General features: G+C 53.9%; 1 protein-coding gene across 1 annotated transcript; it reads left to right on the top strand.

Annotated features, from left to right (window-relative positions):
* Positions 1-320: 320 nt before the first annotated feature.
* On the top strand, positions 321-25,357 carry XKR5 (XK related 5). Its single transcript, XM_030312060.1, has 7 exons — positions 321-387; positions 2,276-2,459; positions 11,364-11,548; positions 12,645-12,854; positions 14,758-14,927; positions 20,911-21,022; positions 23,346-25,357. The coding sequence occupies exons 1-7, from the start codon at positions 330-332 to the stop codon at positions 24,455-24,457; spliced, it is 2,031 nt and encodes a 676-aa protein (XP_030167920.1). The 5' UTR covers positions 321-329; the 3' UTR covers positions 24,458-25,357.
* The last annotated feature ends 77 nt before the right edge of the window (positions 25,358-25,434 follow it).

The raw sequence follows: 25,434 nt of genomic DNA, 5'->3' as shown, positions 1-25,434 counted from the left end.
GAGGCCGTGACCAGTTTAACCGTCTCGTGACCAGCCTACCTGCAGTCACATCGACCACGAAGTACCCTCCAGGGCCCCTCACCAAGTCTGGGCGACGGCAGAGAAACGCTGCTGCCCCTGTGGAGAGGCCTGATCTGATTTCTGCTTGCCCACCCAGGCACCAGAAAACTCAGTGCCGCCGCGCCTGGCTAGCAGCCAGGGAGGAACCGGCACGGACCCCGAGCCCCTCCCGCCCCCCGCCGTCGGTTCTGGGGCCGGAAGCCTCCCCGGCTCGGGGGGCGGGCAGGGGAAGGGGCGGGGGCCAGGAGGCGGCCCGGGCGACACCGAGGATGCACGCGGGGGCCCTGGGGCTCTCGGCCCTGCTGCAGGCGGCCGAGGAGAGCGCGCGTGAGTGCCCACCCCGCGCACCCCTCCTGCCCCCCGACCCTTCCGGACTCCCGCACCACCCCTGCCGCGGCGGGCAGCCTGGCCCGGGCCCGCGCTCAGCTCTGCGAGCAGGTGGCACCCCGCCCCCGCCCCGTCACCGTCCTAGGTGGGACCCCGCGTGTGCACGCCCCCCCCCCCCCGGAGCCTGGGCACGTGCATTCCGCCCTTCCCTCCGCAAAAGCCCTTCTGAACTCAGCGAGGGCTGAGGCGCGAGCTGTGCCGTGCGCGGGCCTGATCGCGCCCGACTCTCCCGGGCCCGGGCCGGCCTGGGGGTCTCGGCGGCGGGGGAGGCGTCCGCGTGGCCCCGGGGGACAGGGGGTCCGCCGCGGGGTGCAGGACCGGGCCAGACGCGGCCTGCTGGGGGCAGACGGTCCCGCCACGCAAGATGGCAACACCTTTTAGCGCCTTTGCAGTTTGAACTTGTAACTCTTTCGGCGCCGTGGAGGAGGCCCCGCCCACTTCCGCCAGGCTCCGGGCAGAGGCTTCAGCGGGGAGGCGTGGGGTTTAATGGGGCCCCGGCCTCCAGACCCCAGGAGCCCCGCGCCCTTCGCAGCACGCACGCGTTTGGTGACCCCGGCCCGCTCCGGCTCTCGGCCTTCCCCTTGGGAGCGAGTTGTTGCCTCCGGGTCGGCGGGGTCTCAGCTTGAACCGCTGTCCCTGTGGGTCCCTCTGTGGCGTCCCCGCTGCGCTGTTTCAAAGGCTCCTTGGCCACGCACCCGGGAGGAGCCCGAGTGAGGGCTGCTGCAAATGTCCCGGGTCTAGCGCCGCGACAAGCAGGCATCAGACACAGGACCCCCATGTCAGTACCCACCCTCGGTGGTCCCGCAGACCTTGGTCCCTCCTTCCCGCCCAGCCAGGAACAAACTAGGGCCACAGCATTGCTGGACCTAGGCAGGGCGGTGACTCCTCCTGAGACCCAGAGACTTTGTACCGGAGACCCTGTTTGCCTCGGTGGGACGAGGGGGTGGGGAGCAGGAAGCCCAGGGTGGTCGCAACTCCCAGACAGAGCCTGGGGGGGGGGGGCAGGGAATAGCCGCTCTGCCCCCTCGGTCCAGACCTGCAGGGTCCCGTCTGGACCTGGGGCAATTTCACTACAGTCCACAGCATTATGTGCCCATAAATCCATCTTAAACTTTAATATTGGAAAACGCAAGCAATGATCATATAAAATGATTATAGTGAATTAGTGCATCTACTAGCCCTGGAAGCTTCAAGCACCACCACCGCCCCCCCAACTTCGTTGACTGAGACTGCAGATCCCAACCTAGATTTGTCTAACTCTCCTCTGTTACTCTACCCTAGCATCCTCAAATATTAAAAAAAATAAATCCCCAAAGAGGAGAATTCGCATTTAAAAAAAATTTTTTTAATGTTTATTTATTTTTGAAGGAGAGAGAGAGAGCATGAACGGAAGAGGGGCAGAGAGCAAGGAAGACACAGAATCCCAGGCAGACTCCAGTCTCTGAGCTGTCAAGAGCCCCAGGTGTGGCTTGAACTCATGAGCAGTGAGATCATGACCTGAGTCAAAGACGCTTAACGACTGAGCCACCCAGGTGCCCTGAGGATTAGCACTTTTTAATGCACATAGTAGGGGCCAGGTATTTGGTGTGTGCTGTCCTATGCAACCCAACAGCCCCTCTGTATGACCATGTGTCTGATCTCTTGGGTCTGCTGGAACTTCCTGGTGCCCTCACTCCACCTCATGCCTGTCCAGAACTCTGGCGGGCTCTGCCGGCTCCTGGGCTGGGCCGAGTGGAGAGCCCTTTGAGTTCTGGGGATGCAGGGTTGGCGGTCATTCGTTCTTCCTCCAGCCTTCCATTCACCCTCGTCTTTCCTCTTTTGTCTGCAGGCCTCTGCTCCGTGGTTTACTACTTCATCACGGGACAGCCCCTCTGGGGGTGGCTGGCCCTTTCTGTGCTGCTGCCCGGCTTCTTGGTCCAGGGCCTGAGCTATCTGTGGTTCCGAGCAGATGGACATCGAGGTCATTGCTTGTTGGTCATGCTACACCTCCTTCAGCTCGGCGTGTGGAAGCGGTAAGAACAGGCAGCCTCCTTTCACCTCTGGAGCCTGATTTCATACATGCAGTAGGAGCGGACATTTTCTGTCCTTAGGGTCGTAAAAGTTCAGGGCTGGGAAAATGCTCAAGGCCACCGCTTTGAATCCTTGCTCTGATACGGGCATCCCCTCTTCCAGCTGGCCCTTCCTTGAGCATCTCTATCATCAGAGGGCTCCTTCCAGAAGCAGCTGTGACTCTTTGAAAGCTTTTTCTTTGCTTTGGCTGAATTCTGTCTTGCTCTTGTTTCCATTTGTTGGTCAAGGCTTTGGAGCCGTATAGAAAGTGACTGGCTTCAGGAAGTTGCATTTAAGCCCCTACTACCTTAGGTGAGGAAGGTGATGTAGATTTAACCACAGACTAGGCAGTAGGACTGGCCTCGTTACGTTTGCATCAAGGCTTCATTTCAGGATGAAGCCATTTGGGAGCTAGTTTTTGTTTTTGTTTTTTCCCACACAAAAAAGCAGCCTCAAAGGACCTAGTTAGTGCCCAATAGCCTTACCTGTGGTTCACCTCTGCAGGTAAGATACTGTTTTCCCTGGGAGTACCTCGATACCTGGAGGGTCAGGAGAGATCTGGCAGGGAGTTTAGGTAAATGGCAAATTTCAGCTCTTAGCCACCTCATAATCCCATAGCTGCCAGGAATTTTTTTAAAAACGGGAGATGGGGGGCGCCTGGGTGGCTCAGTCGGTTAAGCGTCCAACTTCAGCTCAGGTCACGATCTCGCGGTCCGTGAATTCGAGCCCCACTTCGGGCTCTGGGCTGATGGCTCAGAGCCTAGAGCCTGCTTCCGACTCTGTGTCTCCCTCTCTCTCTGCCCCTCCCCATTCATGCTCTGTCTCTCTCTGTCTCAAAAAAATAAATGTTAAAAAAAAAAAAACGGGAGATGGGGCTCCTGGGTGGCTCAGAAGGTTAAGCACCTGACTCTTGATCTCAGCTCAGGTTATGATCTCATGGTTCGTGGGTTCAAGCCCCGCATCAAGCTCTATGCTGACAGCACGGATTCTGTCTTTCCCTCTCTCTGCCCCTTCCTCTCTCTCCTTCTCTCTCCCAAAATAAATAAACTTTTTTAAAAAGAGAGAAAAGTTCGGGGATCATACCAGTGAAGCCATGCAGCTCAAGTGTTCATTAAGTTATAGACGCCAAGGATTGGAAGGGTATTCAGGAAGTCAGTGCGAGTTTGAGATCTTGGGCTATGCTTCTGGACGCTATGGGTGGTTTATGCCTTCAGCCTTCCCCCAAGGCTTTCTCTGGAGGAGCTGAAATAAGTTTTCTGATTTCTCTGCTGAGTCTGAAGAGGGAATGATTCCTCATATGGAATCAGTCTCAGAAAGGAATGACTCCTTTCCACCCAGTGCAGAATCTCGAATAGGACGTAGCGGGTGCTTCTAGTAAGGACATTAAGCAACTGCCCCAAATTTCACTGGGCTGCTCACAGCTGGAGCCCTCCTTCTCTGAAGGCACCAGAAGCACATTTGCGGCCACAGCAGTTTTGCCCAGAGATGGGCCTTTGTGTTCAAGGCCTTTGTGCTGGGCACCATCCACCATAGTGGATATTTTCAGCGCCTTCCCTCAGCCCAGCCTGGTAGGAAACCCGTTAAGGGCTGCGGTGCCCTGTAGGTCCTCACGTATGTGACCTTGAGGTTAGATAACCGAACATTTGATAATTCAAAAGGAGAGTTCAGTGAATGCCAGTCACTTGAGAGAAGCTTCCAGAATAATTGCCCGATAAATCTGCCTTGTGGGGCTGTGTGGGGACCCTTGGGCCCATCCGATCCAGTGCTTTCTTCAGGGATGGGGCTGGGTCAGGCCCACGACACTCTGCTGGTGTCGCCTGTGATTCCGGATTCTTTTCTCCCCCATGCTCCCTCAACATTTCGTAAGTGGTGCTAAGAGTTTCTGGTACACACTAGTGTTTTTAAACACTAAAATGGATAAGGGAAGAGAGTCATGAAAGTGAGACCTCAGGAGAGACAACTTGTCATCTGTATCTCTTTTTATTTTAAAAAAGTAAGTTTAAAGGGAATTTTTAAAAACCCACATAATTTACAGGGGCGCCTGGGTGGCTCAGTCGGTTAAGCGTCCGGCTTCGGCTCAGGTCACAATCTCGTGGCTTGTGAGTTCAAGCCCCGCATCGGGCTCTGTGCTGACAGCTCATAGCCTGGAGTCTGTTTCAGATTCTGTGTCTCCCTCTCTCTCTGACCCTCCCCTGTTCATGCTCTGTCTCTCTGTGTCAAAAATGAATAAATGTTAAAAAAAATTAAAAAAAAAAACCCACATAATTTACAAGGACAAAATAAAAAGATATGAGAAAAGCCAGGAAGAGGAACGATAATGCTAGAAAACAGGACAGAGTGAAAACGGACAGTTGTTCACGGTGAGCCACAAATTTGACTCCCTGTCTTATAAACAGCCCGTGCAAGCAGAAGCTATGAGGTTTGCCGTGTTTCCGAGATCCAAACACACAAACAGAAATCCACCTCCATAGAAGAAAGCTTCGAAAGTAGAAGTAGAAAGCAGCCATTCTGCATCTCATCCTGGATGGGCCAGTTGGGTTTCCAGAGAGAAAGCTGGGTGAGGTGGGGTCCTTATTCTAAGTCTACCCTAAATTTTGCAAGACTGTCTTAAAGCCTGCGAAGAAGCCTTTCAAGAAAAAGTGCAGTTTTCCGAAGCACCTGTAGGGGGAGCCAAAACAATTGCATTTGGCACAATCCTGACTGGCCTTTAAGAATGGATCACACTTTGGGGCGCCTGGGTGGCGCAGTCGGTTAAGCGTCCGACTTCAGCCAGGTCACGATCTCGCAGACCGTGAGTTCGAGCCCCGCGTCGGGCTCTGGGCTGATGGCTCAGAGCCTGGAGCCTGTTTCCGATTCTGTGTCTCCCTCTCTCTCTGCCCCTCCCCTGTTCATGCTCTGTCTCTCTCTGTCCCAAAAATAAATAAACGTTGAAAAAAAAAAATTAAAAAAAAAAAAAAAAAAAAAGAATGGATCACACTTTAAGTGACTTTATAACCTAATGCAGAAGAATCTGCTAAGAACAGGAAAACTAAGAAAACACAAACCTCTTGAAGCAAAGTACCTTATGAAAAATACAAGAGCTTAAAACATATATGTATTTTTTTATTCCAAATGATATATACTATATTGATGGGAAGTCTGATTCTATTCAAGTGACCCTGACATTTGTGATCCTTTGTTTAAACAAAATCAGCCACTTTTCTCCATTTAGCTTTTACATTTCCACTATAATGATACATGTTGCGGACATGTTTTTTAAAAAATGTTTAAGCCTGTGAATCCATTTGGAACCTCAGCATGAAACAATGGAGGACTGTGTAACTCATCCCAACCTTAGGACCTGTCCTGGCTTAGAAATTTTTCTTTAGCGGAAGCTACAAGTTCTTAAAAGGGAAGTTGAGGTGAATTTTAAGGTTACGTCTATTTAAAAGTATGTAAAATACAGCCATGCTCAACCTCCCTCCTCATCAGGGAAATGGGAATCAAAACCGCCATGAGGTACCGCATCACACCTGTCACGATGGCTAAAAATAACACAAGAAACAACACGTGTCGGCGAGGATGTGGAGAAAGGAGAACCCTCTTGCGCTGCTGGTGGGAACGCAGACCAGAGCGGCCACTCTGGAGAGCAGGATGGATTTTCCTCAACAAGTTCAACAGGATTACCGTGTGGTCCAACAATTGTACTTCTGGGTATTTCCCTAGGAAATTGAACTCCCAGGAGTTGAAAGCAAGGTCTGGAAAAGATATTTGCATGCCCGTGTTCATGGCAACATTATTCACAATTGCTAAAACAGGAAGGACCACCAAGCAAAGCAAGTCAGCAGATGAATGGCTGAGCGGAATGTGGTTTACACACCTGATGGAGTATTATTTAGTCCCTAAAAAGAAGGAAATTCTTCAGTGCTACAACATGGATGGGTCTTGAGGACTTTATGCTAAGTAAAATCAGGCAGTCCCCAAAGGGTAAATAGTGTGTAATCTACTTATATGAGGCATGTAGAGTAGTCAATCTCATAGAGACAGAAAGTCGAATCGTGTTGCCAGGGGCCGGGGGAGAGGAGGGCATGGGGAGGTTAGTGTTTAATGGGTGCAAAGTGTCCGTTTTACAAGATAAAAAGGTTCTGAGGGTGGATGGTGGTGATGGTTGCTCAGCATTATGAATTACTACAAATTATTAATGATCTATCAAATTATAGTGTTAAATTCTATTACTTTAATCATTTAAAAAAACTTTTTAATGTTTATTTATTTTTGAGAGAGAGAGAGAATGAAAGCAGGGGAGGGGCAGAGAGAGTGGGGGAGACAGAGGATCCAAAGTGGTCTCTGTGCTGACAGGAGAGAGCCAGATGCGGGGCTTGAACTCGCGAACCCTGAGATCATGACCCGAGCCAAAGTCAGACACTTAACCGACTGAGCCACCAGGCGCCTCATATATTAATGGTATATATTAGTGGTATTAATTATTAATACCACTGAACTGTACAGTTAAAATGGTTAAGATGGCAAGTTTTATGTGTATTTTACCCCAATTTAAAAAAAGATTTAAAAGAAATATAGCCATAGCCATGACCTCAAGCTGCTCGCTATCTCAGGTTTAACATCGCCAAAAAGTGTGAAAGTGGAGAGAAGTGTGCGTACTCTTCGAGCTTGTAGGCCTGTGACAGACTATTCTGGATGAGGTGGATATGTATGACTTTCTACTTAAGCTGTTAGTGAGGACAGAGCACAGCTTGCTGGGAAACTTCATTCCCAAGGCCTGCGTTAGCTGAACTACTACTGTCTTTCCAAAGGTCAGTTTAAAGCGTTTGTTCCTAACGCAACTAGAAATCTCACACCATCACCAACACAGCTCGACCCGCCCAGTATGCATTTGTTCACACTCGGTGACGTGTGTGACGAAAGGGTCTAGATACCCATGATTGAGATGGGGTCTCTGAGGCCTGGCTGGGGACATAACCGAAAGCCGGGAACTCAGAAGAACAGAGAGAAGGTGTTCGCAGCCCTGGGGGACAGCCTGGGGGAGGCTCCCGCGGTAGCAGTGGCTGTCGGCCGGTTGGGCACCAGCCACGGATCATCACCGGGAGCTCCTTAAAAACCCAGTCGTCCATCTGTGCCCGGACAGCAGACTGTCTGTGATTCTCCAAACGCACCTGTTTAACCAGAAAATCTGAGCCTGGAGCCCAGCAACTGTACTGAAACAGGCCTCCAGGTGACTAGAGCTCAAGTTGGAGAACCGGGTGCTGGCGAGGGAGCCCTAGTGTCAGGGCCGAGGAGGTGGCCGACCCAATCCGCCTGGAGGCGGAGGCCCGGCCCACCCAGCAGACAGCTTCCAAGGCACATGGAGAGGCAGAAGGGCTCGCTCAGATGCTGTGCTTGGTCTACTAGCACTTTGCCATAATGTGAGCACAGGCAAGAATTTTCTAGATGGGAGACCGATTGGGCTGGGTCCCGCAGGGACTTGTCACTAGGGAAGGAATTTGGGTTCTACCCTCCAGGCGTCTGAGACCCACTGGAAAGGTATAAGCAAAGGACACACACGGTCAAATGAGGCACTTAGGGAGATGGCTGTGGGGACAGTAAAGGCAAAGGGACATGCTGGGGAGAGACCAAAGGCCGGCAGGCTGCGGGAAATCCGGGCAAGAGCGAGGGGGACCCAGATGGAGGCATCAACCCCAGGGACGGAATGTGACGGGAGCTACTGACCAGTCCTCTTCCTGCCCACGGCCGCCCCCACCTGGCCTCAGCTCTGACCCTGGGCATCCCCGACGGCTTTCCAGTGATCTCAGTCTGACTTCCAGGCTCTGTGATGGCATCCAGATCCCCGCTCAGAACACCGGGTGGACTGCATTCCTCCTGGCTGCTCTTTATTTCTTAGAAACGGAACCCAAACCCTCAGCTAGACCCGCAGAGGCTCCTGCTGGCCGGCCCCTGCCTCACTGCTCCCCTCATGCAGCCGCCCTTTCAGGGGTCCTCTTCGGCCCACCAGCCCCACAAACGCTCTCTTAGACCCCGCTCCCCGGCTGCTTGTCCAAGGTGCGTGCACCGCTCCTTTCCTGAGAGCCCTCTCTGACCACGTCCCCGGTCCCTGGACTGGTTCCAACACGATCCACCATTCACACTGCTCATTTCCACATGATTTTCTTCCGGCTTAAACGTTCCAGGTGCACGTGGTTTCTTTCCCCGGCTGAGCCTTGGGCTTCTAGAGAACATCTTTCCTTTTGTGCCTCCTGCTAGCTCCAGCAGGTGGTGAAAGCCCAGTGAAAATGCTCCTTGAACGAGTGAAGGCTTTGGGGGACAGATGATTCAGGACTGAAAGGGAAGCTATAATCCCCTGATGTTTACAGTTGTGGCTTTCTTTGTTGTTGTTTTTCTTACCATTGTGTTCCTGTCAGAGGTCACAGCTTCAAAGGCGCAGTAAGAAATCAGTCCGATCCAGGATTCCCAATCGTGAAAAAGGAAAACTTTTCCTTAAGCATCTCTCCTGGGCCCTCAGGACCGTGAATAAGGCTGTTTCAAAGAGGACCCCCATCGGCCCTGACCGTGGACATGTTGGCCAGAGATGACAGGGAGGCTTGTGGCCTGCGGCCAGCGCCCCAGGGAGCTCCTTGGAGAGGAGCTTTTCAGGTGATGTGAAGGTGTATCGTGCTCTGAGCTAGGAGCAGGTAAATTGAAATGACTTCCGGTTTTTCTTAACTCGGACAAGACAGGCTCGCATCCCTCTAGGGTTGGTGGACACCTGCTACAGTCAGGTGTAGTGATCTCCCTTGTTCCTGCTCATGAGGGAGGGACACTGGTGCACGGGGGAGACCCTGGTGTGGAAGCCCAAAGTCCACGGCGCCCGGTGGTAAAGGATGGTGATCCATATCAGCTTGCAGACAGCTTTCGTAACAGGGCAGTATCGGCAGAGGTTTCTGGGACGGGTCTATGGAAGACAGGAACGGGAGCGTTTCCTAATTTCTTTTCTTTTGTGTTGGTTGCTTTTCGTGCACCGTAGGAAGGTCGCCCAGCCTGGGGGAGCCAGTGTGTCCCCAGGGCCTGTGACCGCGGAGTCTTGCGGACCGCTGGGGACTGGCCTCCCCTTCCTGCTGTCCTCTGGGCCAGGCCTGACTCCTGGGACCAGGCAGTTGGCAGTCGGAGGTCTCCAGACCCACAGCGTCCTGTTAGCTTTGTGCACTTGAAGTTGGCCGCTGTGCGGTCCTTTCGAAAGCTTGCCCTCCTCGCTTCCTGCTTCTATCCTCCCAGCCTGGCCTGCCTTCTCCTTCTCGTGCAGGCCTCTCAGTGGGAACGGTCCCCAGGGTTCTGTCCTTGGGCCACTGCTGTCTGTGTGCCTCTGTGTGCCGTGTTCCCATCCTCAGATGCCTCTGTCTGAGGCCGGCATATCCTCCCGGCCCGTCGGGTGTCCCCCCGGAAACTCTGGCTTGTTTCTGTCCGGAGCACGCCGTGCGGCAGCTCCCTTGTCCATCACCAGGTCCCCGGCCACCCCCCAGATCTCCTCCGTCTGCTCCCTGCTTCCCACCCCCATTCTCCGTTCTCACTCAAGCCTGCAGCTGTTATTGCTGGGACTAGTACACGAGCCGTCTTCCTGATCTTTCTTTCTGCAGCTCACACGACACCTACACACGTACGTGTAAGGGCCTGGAAGGGTGGCTTACAACAGACACCTGTTTCCTCAGTCCCGGAGGCTACAAATCCAAGATCAAGTTGTCCGCACATTCGGCTCGTGGTGAGGGCCGGCTTCCTGGCTCGCGGTCATCTTGCTGTGTGTGCTCACGTGGCCTGGCCCCGGTGCATGTGAGCAGAGGCTCAGAGAGTGGTCGCTGTTCCTCTTTTCGTGAGGGCACTCCTCCCATCATGGAGGCCACCTCAGCACCTCACTGAAAACTAATTACCTCCCGGAGGCCCCGCCTCCTAAAACCATCACACTGGGGGCTAGAACTTCAGCCTAGGGATTCTGGAAGGACACAGACATTCAGTCCATCACATACACACAGGAACACGGTCAGCCATACCCCAAACACCACACACACAGGTCTGCCAAGTCCTTTTTCCAGGGCAAAATCCAAACCCCATGACCTGAAATTCAGGGCCTGAGCTACCTCGAAGGGCCACCAGAGCCCCACCTTCCCGTCACCTTCCAGGCGTCTCTCTTGCCCGGTCCCCAGAGAAGCACCCCCCCACACACACCGTCCTTCCTTATTCGGCTCTGTGCCTGTCTCAGTTTCAGAGGCGCACAAAGTTCCACGTTCTGTGAGGACGAGGACGAGAGTTCTCTCATTTCTTTATGCTCTAAAGCAAGGACAGCACGGTGTCTTGCAATATGCATTCGTTGGATGAATTAATTCCCATCCCAGCAGGTCCTGGGGTGGAAGACGCAGGCCGGGGTTAGCTCCACGCCTCGCAGGGCTGTGAGCAGTCCCCAGCCAGCCTGGCGGGTCCAGGCTCCCGTCATGCCACCCCCGCCCTCCCGGCCACCCGTGAAGAGCAATCACCCGCCGTGGCACCTGAGTGAGACCTGCCCGCTTCAGCGTGGTGTTCTCTAGAGTGCCGCATGGGAGGGGCGCCTCCGTGGCTCAGTCGGTCAAGCGTCCGACTCAGGATTTTGGCTGAGGTCATCATGTCATGGTTTGTGAGTTCAAGCCCCGAGTCGGGCTCTGTTCTGACGGTGCGGGACCTGCTTGGATTCTGTCTCCCTCTCTCCCTGCCCCTCCCCTGCTCATGCTTACTCGCTGTGTCTCAAAAAAATATACACATACATTAAAACAAAATTTAGGATGCTGTATATGATAGGCCAGAAAAGGGGGTGAGGCATCCTGTTAAAGCTGTCACAGTCTGACTCTGCACCCCGAGCCCTCGCTCATCCTTAGGCACTGGGACGCCACGTCCACTGCTCTACAGAAGGAGCGGGAAGCCTCCAGCCGAGGCCAGCTGCTGCTGCAGGAGGCCGACCTGTCCGCCCTCCGCCTCCTGGAAGCCCTCCTGCAGACCGGGCCCCACCTGCTCCTCCAGACGCATGTTTTCCTCGCCTCGGACTTCACAGATGTTGTGCCAGGTGAGACACGTCCAACCCCGAGCGCAGACCCCCCGAGACTTCCTCAGGGGAGTTACAACGGATGCCTTACTTAGAAAAAACTTGCAACCCAAGATCGGCCCCTGCTTGGGAGGATTAGGGCCGCCCATGCTCCCTGGCATGAGATGGCAGCTAAAACAGGTGTCTGTTTGAGGTTGGCTTCCTTCGTGGGGTCAGTCCACAAGGCAGAAATTGCGCGAAGTCACATGACCCAGACGTGCCTTGGGAAGGAACCACACGCTGCTCCTCAGGGGCATCAGTGCCTCAGCGTCTCCCGTGTCCTCAGGCCCTGGCCTAGCTTGACACAGCCAGAGGCCTAACCGTCCAAGAACAAGTCTGGCCCACTAAACGTCACCAGTGTCACCAGTCAACGTTTTCTGTGGCGTCGGCTCTCTCTCTCTCTCTCTCTTTTTCTCCTGGTCACTTCTTGATTCTCTGCCAGCCTCCTCCTCCTCCTCCCTCTTTGCCGAGCGCCCACATTTGTATGTGCTTACACGAAGTACCTAAAACTCAAGACTGTGCTGTCCTTTCGTCCATCTTTATCGTGGGGCCTGGCACGATTTGTGTTCTGGCTTTATTTCTCTGACTAACCCTCCACATGAAGGAACACTGGCTACAAGAAAACACTCCCCACACGTGTCACGCACACCTGTCACGCTGCCAAAAGCTGGGACCAGAGAGAGTCTGCCCAGCAAAGTACGTTTGGGATGGAGCTCCCTGCTCAGGAATTCTCCTACAGCTGCTTCGTTACCAACAGAGCTCGGACGGAGGGCTGCAAGGGTCAGTGGCCCGGGCTCTTTTCTTAAAGGGCTTAGAAAGGAAGGGCCCGAGGGCTCAGAAAGGAAGGGCCCCACTAGCTTGCCAGGAAAGAGCACGCACTGGGCTGTGCAGAGGAACCAGAGGAACCGCCTCCCGCGCGTCCTCATTTCTTCCTGGGCGTGTGTGCTCGTGTCTGTGCACAGAGTTGCCGCGCTCCCCGCCCATCCGGGTGCTGGGTTCGGGATGCCCCGTGAGCAGCCGGGCTGTATGGGGACGTGAGACGGCCCACAAATACTGTTGTTGTCCGCTTGCCTTCCAGGCGTGAGCGCCCTGTGCTCCTGGTCCGCGCTGTCCTGGGCCCTGGTGTGCTATGCCTGCTTCATGGGCTTCGTGAAGCCGGGCCACGTCTTCACACCGTGGGCCGCCCTGCTCTGCCAGCAGCTCTGGAGGATGGGCATGGTGGGAGCCCGCGTCCTGAGTCTGGTTCTCTTCTTCGGAGCTCACCGCGTCTGGGTTTTAGTGTTTGGAGGTAAGCAGGGCGAATGCTGTGGCTGGCTGTTGCTGTGTGTAACAGACCACCCCGGAACATAATGCCTTTTGGTTTTTTAAATTTTTTTTGGACGCATTTTATTTTATCCCCCACCATTTATTTATTTTCATTTATTTATTTATTTTTTAATTTAAATCCAAGTTAGTTAACACGTAGTGTAATAATGATTTCAGGAATAGAATTTCGTGATTCATCACTTACATATAAAGAACTTAATGCCTTAAAGTAACCATTCACGACCATCATCCCCGGTTCTGGGGGGCCCCGCTGGGCACCTGGGGGGTTCTTGCTCAGGGGGGGGCCTCAGGTGGGTGCTGTGGGATTCATAAGGAGGCTCCACTGGGCTGGCCGCACAGATGGTGGTCTCGCTCCCACGGTGGGTGCCCGCGTGCCCTTTCTCTCCAGCAGAGCGGCCTGGGCTGTGGACAGGGTGGCGGGGGTTCCGAGAGAAAGCAGAGGGAAGCTGCCAGTCCCCTTAAGACCGGCCGAGCGCTGGATCAGCACGGCTTCTGCTGTATTCTGCCCGTCAAAGTAGTCACGGCCAGCCTAGAGTCAAGAGCACAGAGGAGTAGACTCCACCCCCCGTGAGGAGTAGACTACGCCGCCCCGGGAGGGGGCTGCATATGGCGCTTCTCTCTGGAGACACACTCCCGTGGCTTAGATAGCCCAGTGTTCAGCCCGGCCAGCTCCAGACCACAGCTGCAGCCGCTGTGAGAGCTCCTCGAAAGACCATGTCCTGTATCACGCCTGAGATCTTTTCTGTAGAAAAACAGGAGGGAGGCGTAGGGTCCCGCTTGTCCTGACCTAACACAAAAATGTACAGTGCCCAGCTTCTGACCGCCCTCCGTTTCTTCTGAATGCTGATTTTGGACATCTTCTCTGTTTCAAATAGGGCATCTCCACTGAGCCCACCTGTCACCCCCCCGCCCTCAGTCTAGGTACGTGGATGTGAGAGTGACGATGGGGTCTGCCTGACCCTGCGGGAGCCCTGCGGGGGTCTCGGTGTCCCCACCAAGCAGAGGTATCTCTTCTGGCCATCAGGCAATGCGCTCTGTAAGAAGGAACAGTGTACTCATGTTTTAAGAGAACAGGAGACACTGACAGATATTTACACTGAAGCCTGGAACAAACATTAATACACCTGTTGGCAGGAAGGAGAAATTTTGAAAGAAATTGTGCTCCTAAAGAGAGATGAGCTTTTTTATTCATTTTTTTAAAAACACATTCAGCTCAAACTTCAGTAAGGTATTATTCATCTTAAAATAGGGGAATAAAAATTATAGCTGGACCACATACAGATCTTTCCTTTGATGCAGATGTTTTCAGCTCTTGAACTAGTAAACAACAGTGAGCCAGGGGTGCCTGGGTGGCTCATCAGTTGGTTAAGCAGCCAACTATGGCTCAGGCCCTGATCTCACAGTTCCTGAGTTCAGGCCCCCATCAGGTGAGCACGAGACCCACTTCTGTCTCTCTCTCCCTCTCTCTCTGCCTCTCGCTCACTTGCACCCTCTCTCAAAAAAAAAAAAAAAATAGTGAGCCATGAGGTTCATAACAGCCTCCTTAGGCACCTCCTGGAACTGGAAGAGAGTCAGTACATAGTGTTTGGGAAGTGTCCTTGAAGCTAGCCTTTGTGTGCTTGTCCCCAAATTAGTTCAACTACCCTTTATGAGGATCAGATGAGATACTACGGGCAAAGAGAAAAGCTGCCTGTTTTCTGTGCCCTGTGAATCTCTCCTGGGTTTTGATCTCTCTTCTGGGATGCTGAGTCAGGTGTGGTCAGGACAGAGAGGACGGCTCCGAGCCCCGGGTCTCCATGTCCGTGCCCCTCCCCCTCCCCGGGTCTCCTCCAGGACCCTGACTTCCACGGCCTGCCTCCCTCCAGGTGCCCACTGGCTGGTGATGACCTTCTGGCTTGTGGCACAGCAGAGTGACATCATCGACAGCACCTGCCATTGGAGACTGTTCAACCTGCTCGTGGGGGCCGCGTACATCCTCTGCTACCTCAACTTCTGGGACAGCCCTTCCAGAAACCGGATGGCCATGTTCTATACGGCAAGTGGGGCAATGATGGCTTTCTTTACTGCTAATGTTACAAATTTCATATGTATAGAGTGCACGCGGGTGTAAGTGTGTGCATGCAGGCGTGTGTGTACTTGTGCACGCACATCTATTGAAGGAGGAATAGCTTGGTCTTAGGAAAAATTCTAAAAGGAATCACTGTCGTGACAGTGACAGGCTCTATAAATCGCAATCTGACCTCCAGTTTTTCCTACGTGGTTAATGTAGTAAGAACTGTGTTTTTTGGACACTGTCTACATCTGATAACTATAATCACAGCTCACCTATGTCAGTGTCACATACACAGTGTCCTAGTAGCTCTGTCATTACTGAGTTCCAGGCGTGTTCCTAGGACGGTGGGAAAACCACGACGGTGACAGAATGCCTGTCATTGGGCCGCTTCTAGCCCAGTAGGGGGGATGGGCTCCATTCCCAAATAACTGAACGACGAGGCAGAACGTGGGTAAATCCCGGAAGACCGGCGGTCTGAACTCACGAGTATGGTGGGGATTGCTTCCTGTCGGATGAGCAGAGGCGCCCTTTCTAGAAGGTGGAAGTTTAGCTGCATTGCAAAGAGCAACGGAGAGAAAATGCGGCCAGCGCCTCAGAGCACCGGTTTTCGAATCAGGCACTTTCTGTGGGACCGTGGTTCGCCATTTACTGTCACCAACCCACTTGGCCAAGGATTGAAACGCCCTGAGTCTGTTTTTCCATCGCACATTAGGAGCAAGGTCTCTCAGCGTGGCTGTGATAATTTTATAAGATCCACCCACTTCTCAGGGCCCCCAGTGAAGATTAAATACATAGCCTGGCACCGAATAACCAACACGTCGTGGCCATTATTGATGATAGAAAGGGAAAGAGACTTTCAGGGGAGCGGACCCTCTAAGACGGAGCTGTGAGCAGACGGAAGGTGTCCAGGAGACAGCGGTGGTGTGGTCACCTCCTGCTATTAAGGGAGCCCCGAACGGCTTATCAGCCCTGCAGGCTACGGGGTCCACAGACGGTGAGGATGCGTGGTGCTGGACAAGTTATAGAGCCGCTCCAGGCCTCGACCTCCCTGTCTGAGAACCAGGAATAACGGTACCCATGTCGCTGTGCGGGAAGAGGGCGGGTGTGGCCGATAAGCTGGAAGCATCCAGAGAGAGGTCACCTGCGTGGCTGTGTCACAGTCACACCTTCACCAGCCTAGCCCCTGGAGTCTGAGAGGCTGCTACGTAAGGAAGGGAAAGGAAAACTCGGGCCTTCCCAGCCCACTTACTCTGTCACTGGGCCGGCGGGCAAGGGCAATTAAGCGGGAAAGACAGAAGGTGGACAGTCCTGAGGTGCACATGTATTTGTCGTCCGGCCCTCTTGCTCTGCCTCACAGACCTCTGCAGGCTTATCACAGCTAGGGACTCCACCCACGGAGGTGACCAGGCACATCCAGGGCCACAGGCTGGCCAGCGGGGTTGCCCAGGCTGCACCCCGATCCCTGGGCGTCTGGTCCCAGCCTCCTGCCAACACCCCCTCAAATGTCAGGCCTGCCATCTGTCCTTTCTTGGACTGCCTTCCCAACAGGCGCCTTCCTGGGAAAGAGACACGGGTCCTGACCCCCACAGAATGTCACTCCTTTGGGGTAAAGTGCAGTGTCGGCAAAGAGAATGTTAATGCTGCCTCCTCGTCTGTTGTTATTCCAAAAGCCAAAAGAGTACAGAGTACTTGGAAGTCCACTTGCTAAAGGGGGTGGGCCTGGGAGCTTGGGGTAGCTCTGGTTTTCAATGGCTAATGGCTTTGCTTAAATCATGGAAAGCTATCTCCAAGGTCAAAGCAGGGACTTCTACAATTCTTCTCTCATTGATTCGCTCAACAAGAGTACGAAGCATTTGTAATCTTGTAGGTTCTGTGCCACGATGTGTTCCTGTCCCCCTGTGGACCTCCTGTTCTCATCTTCCAACCCTGGGAATCGTAACGGAATCCTTAGGAATAGCTAACGGTTCGGGCAGGATCATCCTGCACCAGCCGCTGTTCTAAGCTCATTAACTGTCTTTATTTCTCACAACGCCGGATGAACCGAAACCCATTTTACAGATGCAGAAACTGAGGCATAGAATGGCCAGGCATCTAGTCAGACAGAGGCAGGATTCAAATCCAGCTGGTCTGCTGCTACAAGGCCAGCTGTGGCCGGGCAGGGCAGCCAGGAGCGTTTGAGCTGGAAAGGCCTCGGGCCTCTGTGCCACCCCTTCTCAGCCTGGGCGATTGTCACAGGCGCTCAGGGAGCCTCTTCGAGGTAGATTCCCAGGTGCCTTGTCAGCGATTCCAGCCAACAGGTGTGAGTGGGGCCCTGGAATCAGCGTTTGAGAAGCCGCATCACATGGTGCTGATGTTCGGTGTCATCAAGAACCATTCACCTTAACTTCTCCCTCACAAGGTGGAAGCCGGCCCCTGGGTGACATGTGACGGGGAAGCCAGGTTTGCCCTGGTTCACGTGTCATCGATTCGCTCACCTGAGCCTGCACACGCGTCTTCCTCCGTGCGCCAGAAATGGATTCAGATGCCGGGGTGTGCAAAAGTCGACTCTCAGCGGCCAGAGACACAGACCCGTGAATGCAACCACGGGGGCCAGAGAAATGACGTTACCAGACCCCCTCAGGAGTACAGAGGCTGAGAGAGGAATGCCAGAGAAGACTGTACAAGAGGTGACCTTCGAGCCGGGTCTCGGGAGATGAATGTGGCCTGAAGAAAAGGCGGTGAGGGCTCAGGGGCATTTGAGGCAAATGCGACAGAAGCAAAATAAAGAGTGTCAGGGACATACGTGTGGTGGTGCGGAAGAGACTAGTTAATGCAGCGAAGGGCGCCTGGGGGGCTCCGTCGGTTAAGCATCCGACTCTGGCTCAGGTCATGATCTCACGGTTTGTGAGTTCGAGCCCCGCATCGGGCTCTGTGGGGACAGCTCGGAGCCTGAAGCCTGCTTCAGATTCTGTGTCTCCCTCTCTCTCTGCCCCTCCCCTGCTCGTGCTCTCTCTCTCTCTCCAAAATAAATCAATATTTTTAAACATTAAAAAGTAAATAAAGGCAACGAAAATAGAGCTAATGAAGTCCACCGCAACAGGGAAGAGGGTCCAGCATGAGCCCACCTCAGTCCGTTTGTGTGGACGTGACTGCGCATTTTAAAGGGAAGATGGGGACACGGAGGGGCCGTTTGAGCAGGGTCAGGGGAAAGGAAATTTATCAAAGGTGGGAGAGAGGTGGTTAATGGGACTGTGACATCTGGTTTTCTGGTTGGCGTTTATCTGGCGAGGCGCCCACTTCTCGTATCTGGATGACAGAAAGCTGTAGTTCATGCAAGTTAGAGCGAGCCCCGCCCCGCCCCCACGCCCCCGGGGGGCCTGGAGGGTGATCTTGAATGTTCAAGGCTCAAAGAAACCGTCCTTCTGGATTGCAGACAATTTACACCTCAGAGACGCAGACAAAGGATTCGTATGCTGAAGCTTGCTTGCTTGCTTGCTTTTTTTTCTAATTTGAGAGAGACAGAGCCAGCCTGAGCAGGGGAGAGGCAGAGAAAGAGAGAGAGGGGGGGGGGGGAGAGAGAGAGAGAGAGAGAGAGAGAGAGAGAGAATCCCAAGCAGGCTCCACACTGTCAGCTCAGAGCCTGAGGCGGGGCTTGAACTCACAAAACAGTGGGATCACGACCAGAGCCGAAAACAAGAGCCAGACGCTCAACCGACTGAGCCACCCAGGCGCCCCTGCACATACAAGCTTTATAAAGCAACAGGTCCAAGAGGGGGTTCAGGGGCTACCGGCCTTTCACCAGATTTCAGCTGGAACGAAGAGGAAGTCTTCCAAGCAGCATTGCTTCCTTGGGCAGAAACAGGACGAGGGCCAAGGTCCTCACCCTCGGGACACAGCCTTGAGGGGCTAGGAACTGTGTTAGTGTTCGTTCAGGTCTCTCAACGTGTGTGTTGGGGGGGGGGCGGGGGGAGGGGAGCAGTGATGGACAGAAGCATTTGTTCTACGTGTCTGCAACTTTCATCGGCCCAGCTTGAGGCCTGGTCAAGGAGAGGGCTTAGAGATGCGGATCTGCGTCAGGTTTGGTCAAGGAGAGAGTCTATGTCAGCGGAATGGCATCGTATCAGTCAGGGTTCTCCAGAGAAAACAGAACCCGGAGGACACGCAGAGACACATAAGAGGAGATTTATTATGGGGATTGGCGTACGCAATTTTGGAGGCTGAGATAGGACACGGTATGCCTTCTAGAAGCCGGAGAACCAGGAAAACGTTGTGTAATTCAGTCTGAGTCCAGAGGACCGAGCACTGGGAGCTCCCACGTCCCAGGACAGGAGGTCAGCTCAAGAAGATGGATGATTTACTCTTCCTCCACTTTGTCTTCTATTGGGACCCCCCCCCCCCCCCACAGATTGCATGGGGCCCACCCGCACTGCTGAGGGTCCTGGTCTTTACTCAGTGTACTGATTCAAACGCTAACCTCTTCTGGAAACGCCCTCACGGACACACTCCGGAATACTGTTTTACCGTCCGGGCATCCAGACAGCATCCGGGCAGGCTGGCCCATCACATCTGCCATTACGGTCTCCCGTCATGGCCATCACATCTCCCACCATGCGGTGGGAACCGCATGTTGGAGGGTTACTCTGGAAAGGAAACTTCGGGATGCGCTATAAACAGAATCGCCCACACTGTCAGGGAATGGAGTCTCGATGGCCCTGGGCTGAGATGGGGCTGTCTCGAGGTGTGTTGGGGGAGATGACAAGGTCTGCTCTGTAGGTGAAACACATCGCCGGGCAGCGTGGAGGAGTGATTGTGGACAGGGAACAAAGGACCCGGACAGGAAACCATAGGACCCGGATAGGTAGTGACAGGATCACAACTATGACGGTGGCAGTGAGGATAGGCAAAACGGCAATGAATTTGAGACAGACATAAGAATTTGGCTCCACAGACCAGATAGCTGATGAGACATGGTTAATGTAAGGAGCAGAGAGAGACAGACCCCACGGTCTGTGGACTGGGCTGGTGGGTAACGTCATTTAATGCTGAATATGCCTGCTGGACCTTTGAAACACTGCTGCCCAGAGCCTAAAGGCCTGGGGAGAGTGGGCATTCTTAGGATTGTTAAGTAGCTCTTAATAACATTTTTAGTTCTTTCCATATTTGACTTTCCTGGAGTTAAAATGGGGCCCATGAATGAGCATGGCAAAGATTCCTAAGACTTTTGGCCTACCAGTATTAGAATTTCTTAATTTCTTAATGCCTCTTGTATAGTATGGGAATGTATCATCTTCTAATTATGTCCAGTTTGTTTACTTATTTTAAGAAATATATTTTAATATATAAAAACTGGCAACCAAAGTTAAGAAGCCAGCCTGGATGGGGGGGGTACAAAGAGCCTTCTGCAAGAGCGGCCACCATTTTGGACCGTGGAGGAAGGCTTTCCTTGCTGTTCCCTTGGGCCACAGGCCAAATTTACCTCTAAAGAGGCAAATAATTGAACAAACAATACTAACACTCTTATCAAAGTTTGTGACCTAGCGTACTGGAATTCGATGGCACTGTGAGCTCTGCGCATAGTTTTATTTATTGGGCGATAAAACTCAGACACACATGCACTCAGCGTGAGAACATGAAATGTATAAAACCGGAAATAAAAGTCTCCTCCCTCAGCCCACCTGACTCAGCGGAGGGAGCCACCGGGCCACGTGGGCTATGCCCTTACCTTGCACGTGCACTTATGATTCTGCAGACATTTTAATGAGCTGCATTGAAAACAGGGAGAATTCCCCCTTTGCCAGAGAAGCTCTCTCAGACCTTGACCCTGCTTCTGTTGGGAGGAGGTGGCCCGGTCAGCTGTGGGGACCCCAGTGGACATTGAGGACAGAGGCTCCAACACTGAAGGACACTGCTGCAGACTTTAGGGTGAGCGTCCCCGAGGCCACGTGCACCTGACTTTCGGTGCTGACTCTACCTTTCGGTCCCACAGATTATGCTGCTGGAGAACATCGTCCTTTTGCTGTTGGCCACTGACTTTCTCCAGGGGGCCTCCCGGACCAGCCTGTGGACCATAGCTGGAGTCTCGTCTGGATTTCTGATTGGTAAGGCCCCACGTTGCCCTCTCGTACCCTCCCTCCCCACTCCCAACTCTTTTCTTTACCATAAACCGACTCCAAGGGCAGGAAGTGATGCTCAGGAGCGTGAGGTGGAGACCAAGGAGTGGAGCTCACTGTGCCTCCGGTTGTGCCCCCACCAGGGCCCCAGACACTGAACGCGGCCTTCATCCGGAACCCGAGAAAATCCGGACCCACACTGTGTACTTCTATCAAAAATGACTCGTGGGCGGGGCCTCCTCCCCAGGCTTCTGGCTGGGGTCCAGCACGTGACTTCCCTCTCCTTTCCACCTCAGCATCCCAGCATCGGGGAGCAGAGCAGGGATCCCCAACATGACACCCCGTGCTGTATGCCAACAGGAACCCTAGGACGTGGGTGCTGAGTTACCCCCAATTCAGAGCTGAGCAGCGTGGCACAGAGGAAGTTAAATAATGTGCTGTAAAGGCAGACACGGTGTAGGTGGCGGAGCTGGGACTCACACCCTACTCCCATCTGGCATCTACACGGTGCCTGGCAGTTTCAGATCATCAGCTTCGTTTTGTGAATGAGTGTATGACTCAGAGCACGCCGTGCCTGCCGCGTTAACCTGGCTTCACAGATGGCTGTGAGCTGGAAAGGGAGTTCCTGTCTGCTCTTGGGAAGTGAAAATAAAGGAGGGAGGGAGGAAAGGTGTTTTCATTCTCAGCGTGGTGACCCAGGGCACAGTGACTGGGGAGCTGGGGACAAGGGTCAGCCCCGGGGCTCAGACAGAGACACCTGCCGATCCTTCTCCCCCTCTTTCCGGAGCTGCCCGAACCCCTGACTCCCAAGTGGCCCCGGAGGGCGTCCTCAGTGGGAAGATGGTGAGTGAGCTCTAGTCAAAGGCACACAGGCTTTATAAACCGTTTTTTTTTTTTTTTAATGTTTATTTATTTATTTATTTATTTATTTATTTTTGAGAGAGAGAGTGTGAGCAGGGGAGGGACAGAAAGCAAGGGAGACACAGATCAAGCAGGCTCCAGGCTCTGAGCTGTCAGCACAGAGTCCGACGTGGGGCTTGAACTCACGAACTGTGAGATCATGACCTGAGGCGAAGTCAGACGCTCAACCGACTGAGCCACCCAAAGGCACACAGGCTTTAAAGCTGGCAGCGCTGGCTCACATCTTGAGCGCCCTTGACCAACATTTACTGAGCTCCTGCTGTATGCCAGCCTGGGGCCACAACCCAGAACCCTGTGCATGACATGGCCTGGCCAAAAGGCTACCCATGAAACGTGTACTTTGGACTTGGCTGATGAGGGGACTTACTTCCCCTTTCTGACCTTGGGTGGCTCATCATAAAAGAAGGGTGACCTCTCCCCCACCAGCATCGTGAGAACTCAGAATAGCGGGTAGAAATAGGTTGAGGGGTGCCCACGGCAGAGCCAACACTCACCCCACGGGAATGCTGTCTCCGTTCCCCCGCAGGAGGCCCGCTTTGTTACCCCCCCACGCCTCATCCCCCAGAAGTCCTCGGGGAGAATCCACGGGACCACGTGTCAGCCCCACCTCCACCCCCAGCTCCGTCACCCTGCCGTCTGCCAGCCCCTCCGGGGCTTTGACCCCCCGCTCCGGCTTCAGACTTCTTGCTGTTTATAATGAGTGCCCTGAAACCGGGCGCTTGATCTAGTACAACAGGAAACTGGAAATAACGTGGGAGGCTACTGGAATGCTCTGCTAAAGAAATTATTGCCGTCAACACTTCTGATCAAAATAAATCGCACTGACAACAGTGTGATTAAGATGTTTATGCACAGAGGAAGTGTTGCTGCTGCTCATGGAAATTCCTTGATACGGGCTCCTTGATGGCTGTGGTCAGCCTTTCCTTGGGGCTTGTTTTTGAGGTTATCCTGACCACCCCCTCCTCGAGCGCTGCAGTCCGTCAGCCGGCGTGTGGATGGTTTTGCCTTCTGAGTATTTGTTCCAGTCACTTGAAAGTGAAATGAGCATTGCTACGAGACACCTCACACGCAGCACAAACACACATAACACACTCGCGTGCCCCCCCCACCCCCCCATCTAGGGTGCCTCGAGAAAGAAGTCATAGAATCAACAGGTTATTGACTTGGCTACTAGGATTTTCAGTTTAGGAATATTTGCAGCTTGCGGAAGCCGGAGTCTACTTAAATGCCCCCAAAATATCCAGATCTGATTCTCCAGCAAGAGATCACGTTTGAGATCCCAATTCTATTCCTCTGTTCACAATTCCAGACTCTGGAATTCTCAAGCCGTGGGGAGGATACAGGACTTCAAAGAACATGACCTTATGTTCCTCTTTTTCTTCTTTTCTAGGCAGTATCTCGCTGGTAATTTATTACAGCCTGCTACACCCTAAGTCTACAGACATCTGGCAGGGCTTTGTGACAGAGGTCCGTGGCACTGCAGTGGGTGATAGAGCGGAGAGAGAATCTTCTCCCCGGGCCTCGGCCGCAGCTGGAGAGAGGCCAGGGAGCCCGGGGGGCAATTGTGAGTTAACACATCTGGGTAGGGCCCCTAGCCCACAGTGGGGACCCCCAGAGGCTGGGCTGGAAAGCCAGATCGTTCAGGAAGATTCCTTCCTCGGTCACCATCACTGGCTGTTGGTGAAACTTGCCCTCAAAACAGGAAATGTGTCTAAGATCAACGCAGCCTTCAGAAAAGACGGTCCTGGCTTCTTCGGTCCCCCTGAGTGGGGACTGAGCCAACACTGCAACCATCAGATGACGCCCAGGTTTTCCCAGAAGGAGCTCACATCGTCACCCCATGACCCCCTCTCCTCAGACAAGGGCTGTGAGTCTCAAGTTGTCCGGAAAGCAGAGGCCGACCTGCTGGACACCTCAAGCTACGTCTCTTTGGCCGGCGACAATCCAGACGAAGCTCCTGGCCGGCGGTGGTCAGCTGCACCCAGGGAGGGCAGCCCCAGGGAAGGAGCCGAGGCGGTTTCTCCGCTGCAGGGCAGGGGTGCAGGTGACCGGAGAGGAGAGGCAGGACAGGAGAGCGCCACCCTGTACTTTAGTGCCACGGCCGAGGGGGCCACGTCCCCACAGCGGGAAGCCGGGCAGGCGACTTCGCAGACACCCCTGTCTGGGAGGAGTTCGGAGCCCTCCCCTCGGCCGGCCACTCGGCCCTTCCCTGCCACCATGGCCAGCATTAGCCCGATCCTGGGCCCGGGCCGCACCAGCAGCTTCCGCCCCAGCACAGGCTTGCCCGGCAGAGCCCTGGGTGGCTCAGAGCGAGGGGGACAGCAGGAGCCCATGGGGGACCCGAATCTTCCCACCATTGCGGGGACACGGATGGCATTACCAGAGGTGAGTCTGAGGCCCGCAGACGAGCCTTGCCTCACATCCACCCCCAAGTGTGAGCCTGCCCACGGGGACTGCGGCGGGAGGGCCCGGCTGAGGACCATGCCAAGTTTCTCCATGTGACCGCAGTCCCGGCGGGCAGGGCGACAGGCGGCCGAGTCACGCTGGTCCCTGGGCTTTGAGATTTGAGACCGGAGAATCCCAGTTCTACCTCTGCCCTCCGTGTATCCCCCGGACCTGTTTGCACAACTGAAGCATGAACGAGCTGGACCAGATTATTGGCGAGCTCCCCGTACACACGTGTGCACAGAACACACTTTCCTGTCACGCTGTGGGAGCGGGGCAAGGGGCTTCCCGTCAAAATTGCCCGCTTCCTTTTACCAACGATCTGATCCCGATTTTTAAATTTAATTTAACCTTAGTTTTGTTGCTGTGGCTTCCACGAAAGTCAAAGGTAAAGAAAGCCCAGGGTTCCGTTTCATCGTGAGTTCTCGTTACAGTTTGCCTCTGCTGACACGAGGGGATGATCAGTCCCTTAAAAATGTATTCTCCCTGTATCACTTTACGGGCCTCCATGATAAGATAATGCAAGCCCTTTCTGGAAGCAGGTGAGAAGGCTGTGCTTCTCATCATCAACATAGCGGAAGAATGCAAATGTCATCCTGAGATTCCTTTGCCAGAAAAAAAAAAATGCTACGTTCGTTGCTGACCCTGCAGACCCCCGCCCCGCAGGCCAGCCAGCCGGCAGCCCGGACCTCACACTCCATTTCCTCGACCCCCACACTTTGCTCCCTCCTCCGTTCCACGGGGGACACTACCTGTGGTCTGGACTCGCCGGGCGAGAAGTGCGGCCGCTGTCCATTTCCTTCTCTTATTTCTTTCTCTTCTTCCCCTAACCTGGGCTCTTTGTAGGCAGGCATTCACATCATTTCTGCAAGCCTTCCTTCAGAGCTGGTGTAAAAAGTGCAGGCATAGGGGCTCCTGGGGGACTCAGTCGGTTAAGCGTCTGACTCTTGCTTTCAGCTCAGGTCGTGATCTCACGGTCTGTGGGATGGAGCCCCGAGTCGGGCTCTGCACTGACAGCACAGAGCCTGCTTGGG

Source organism: Lynx canadensis, chromosome B1, assembly GCF_007474595.2.
Source record: "Lynx canadensis isolate LIC74 chromosome B1, mLynCan4.pri.v2, whole genome shotgun sequence".
In the NCBI taxonomy this organism is placed as follows: domain Eukaryota; kingdom Metazoa; phylum Chordata; class Mammalia; order Carnivora; family Felidae; genus Lynx; species Lynx canadensis.
This window is presented reverse-complemented; position numbering and strand designations above follow the sequence as displayed.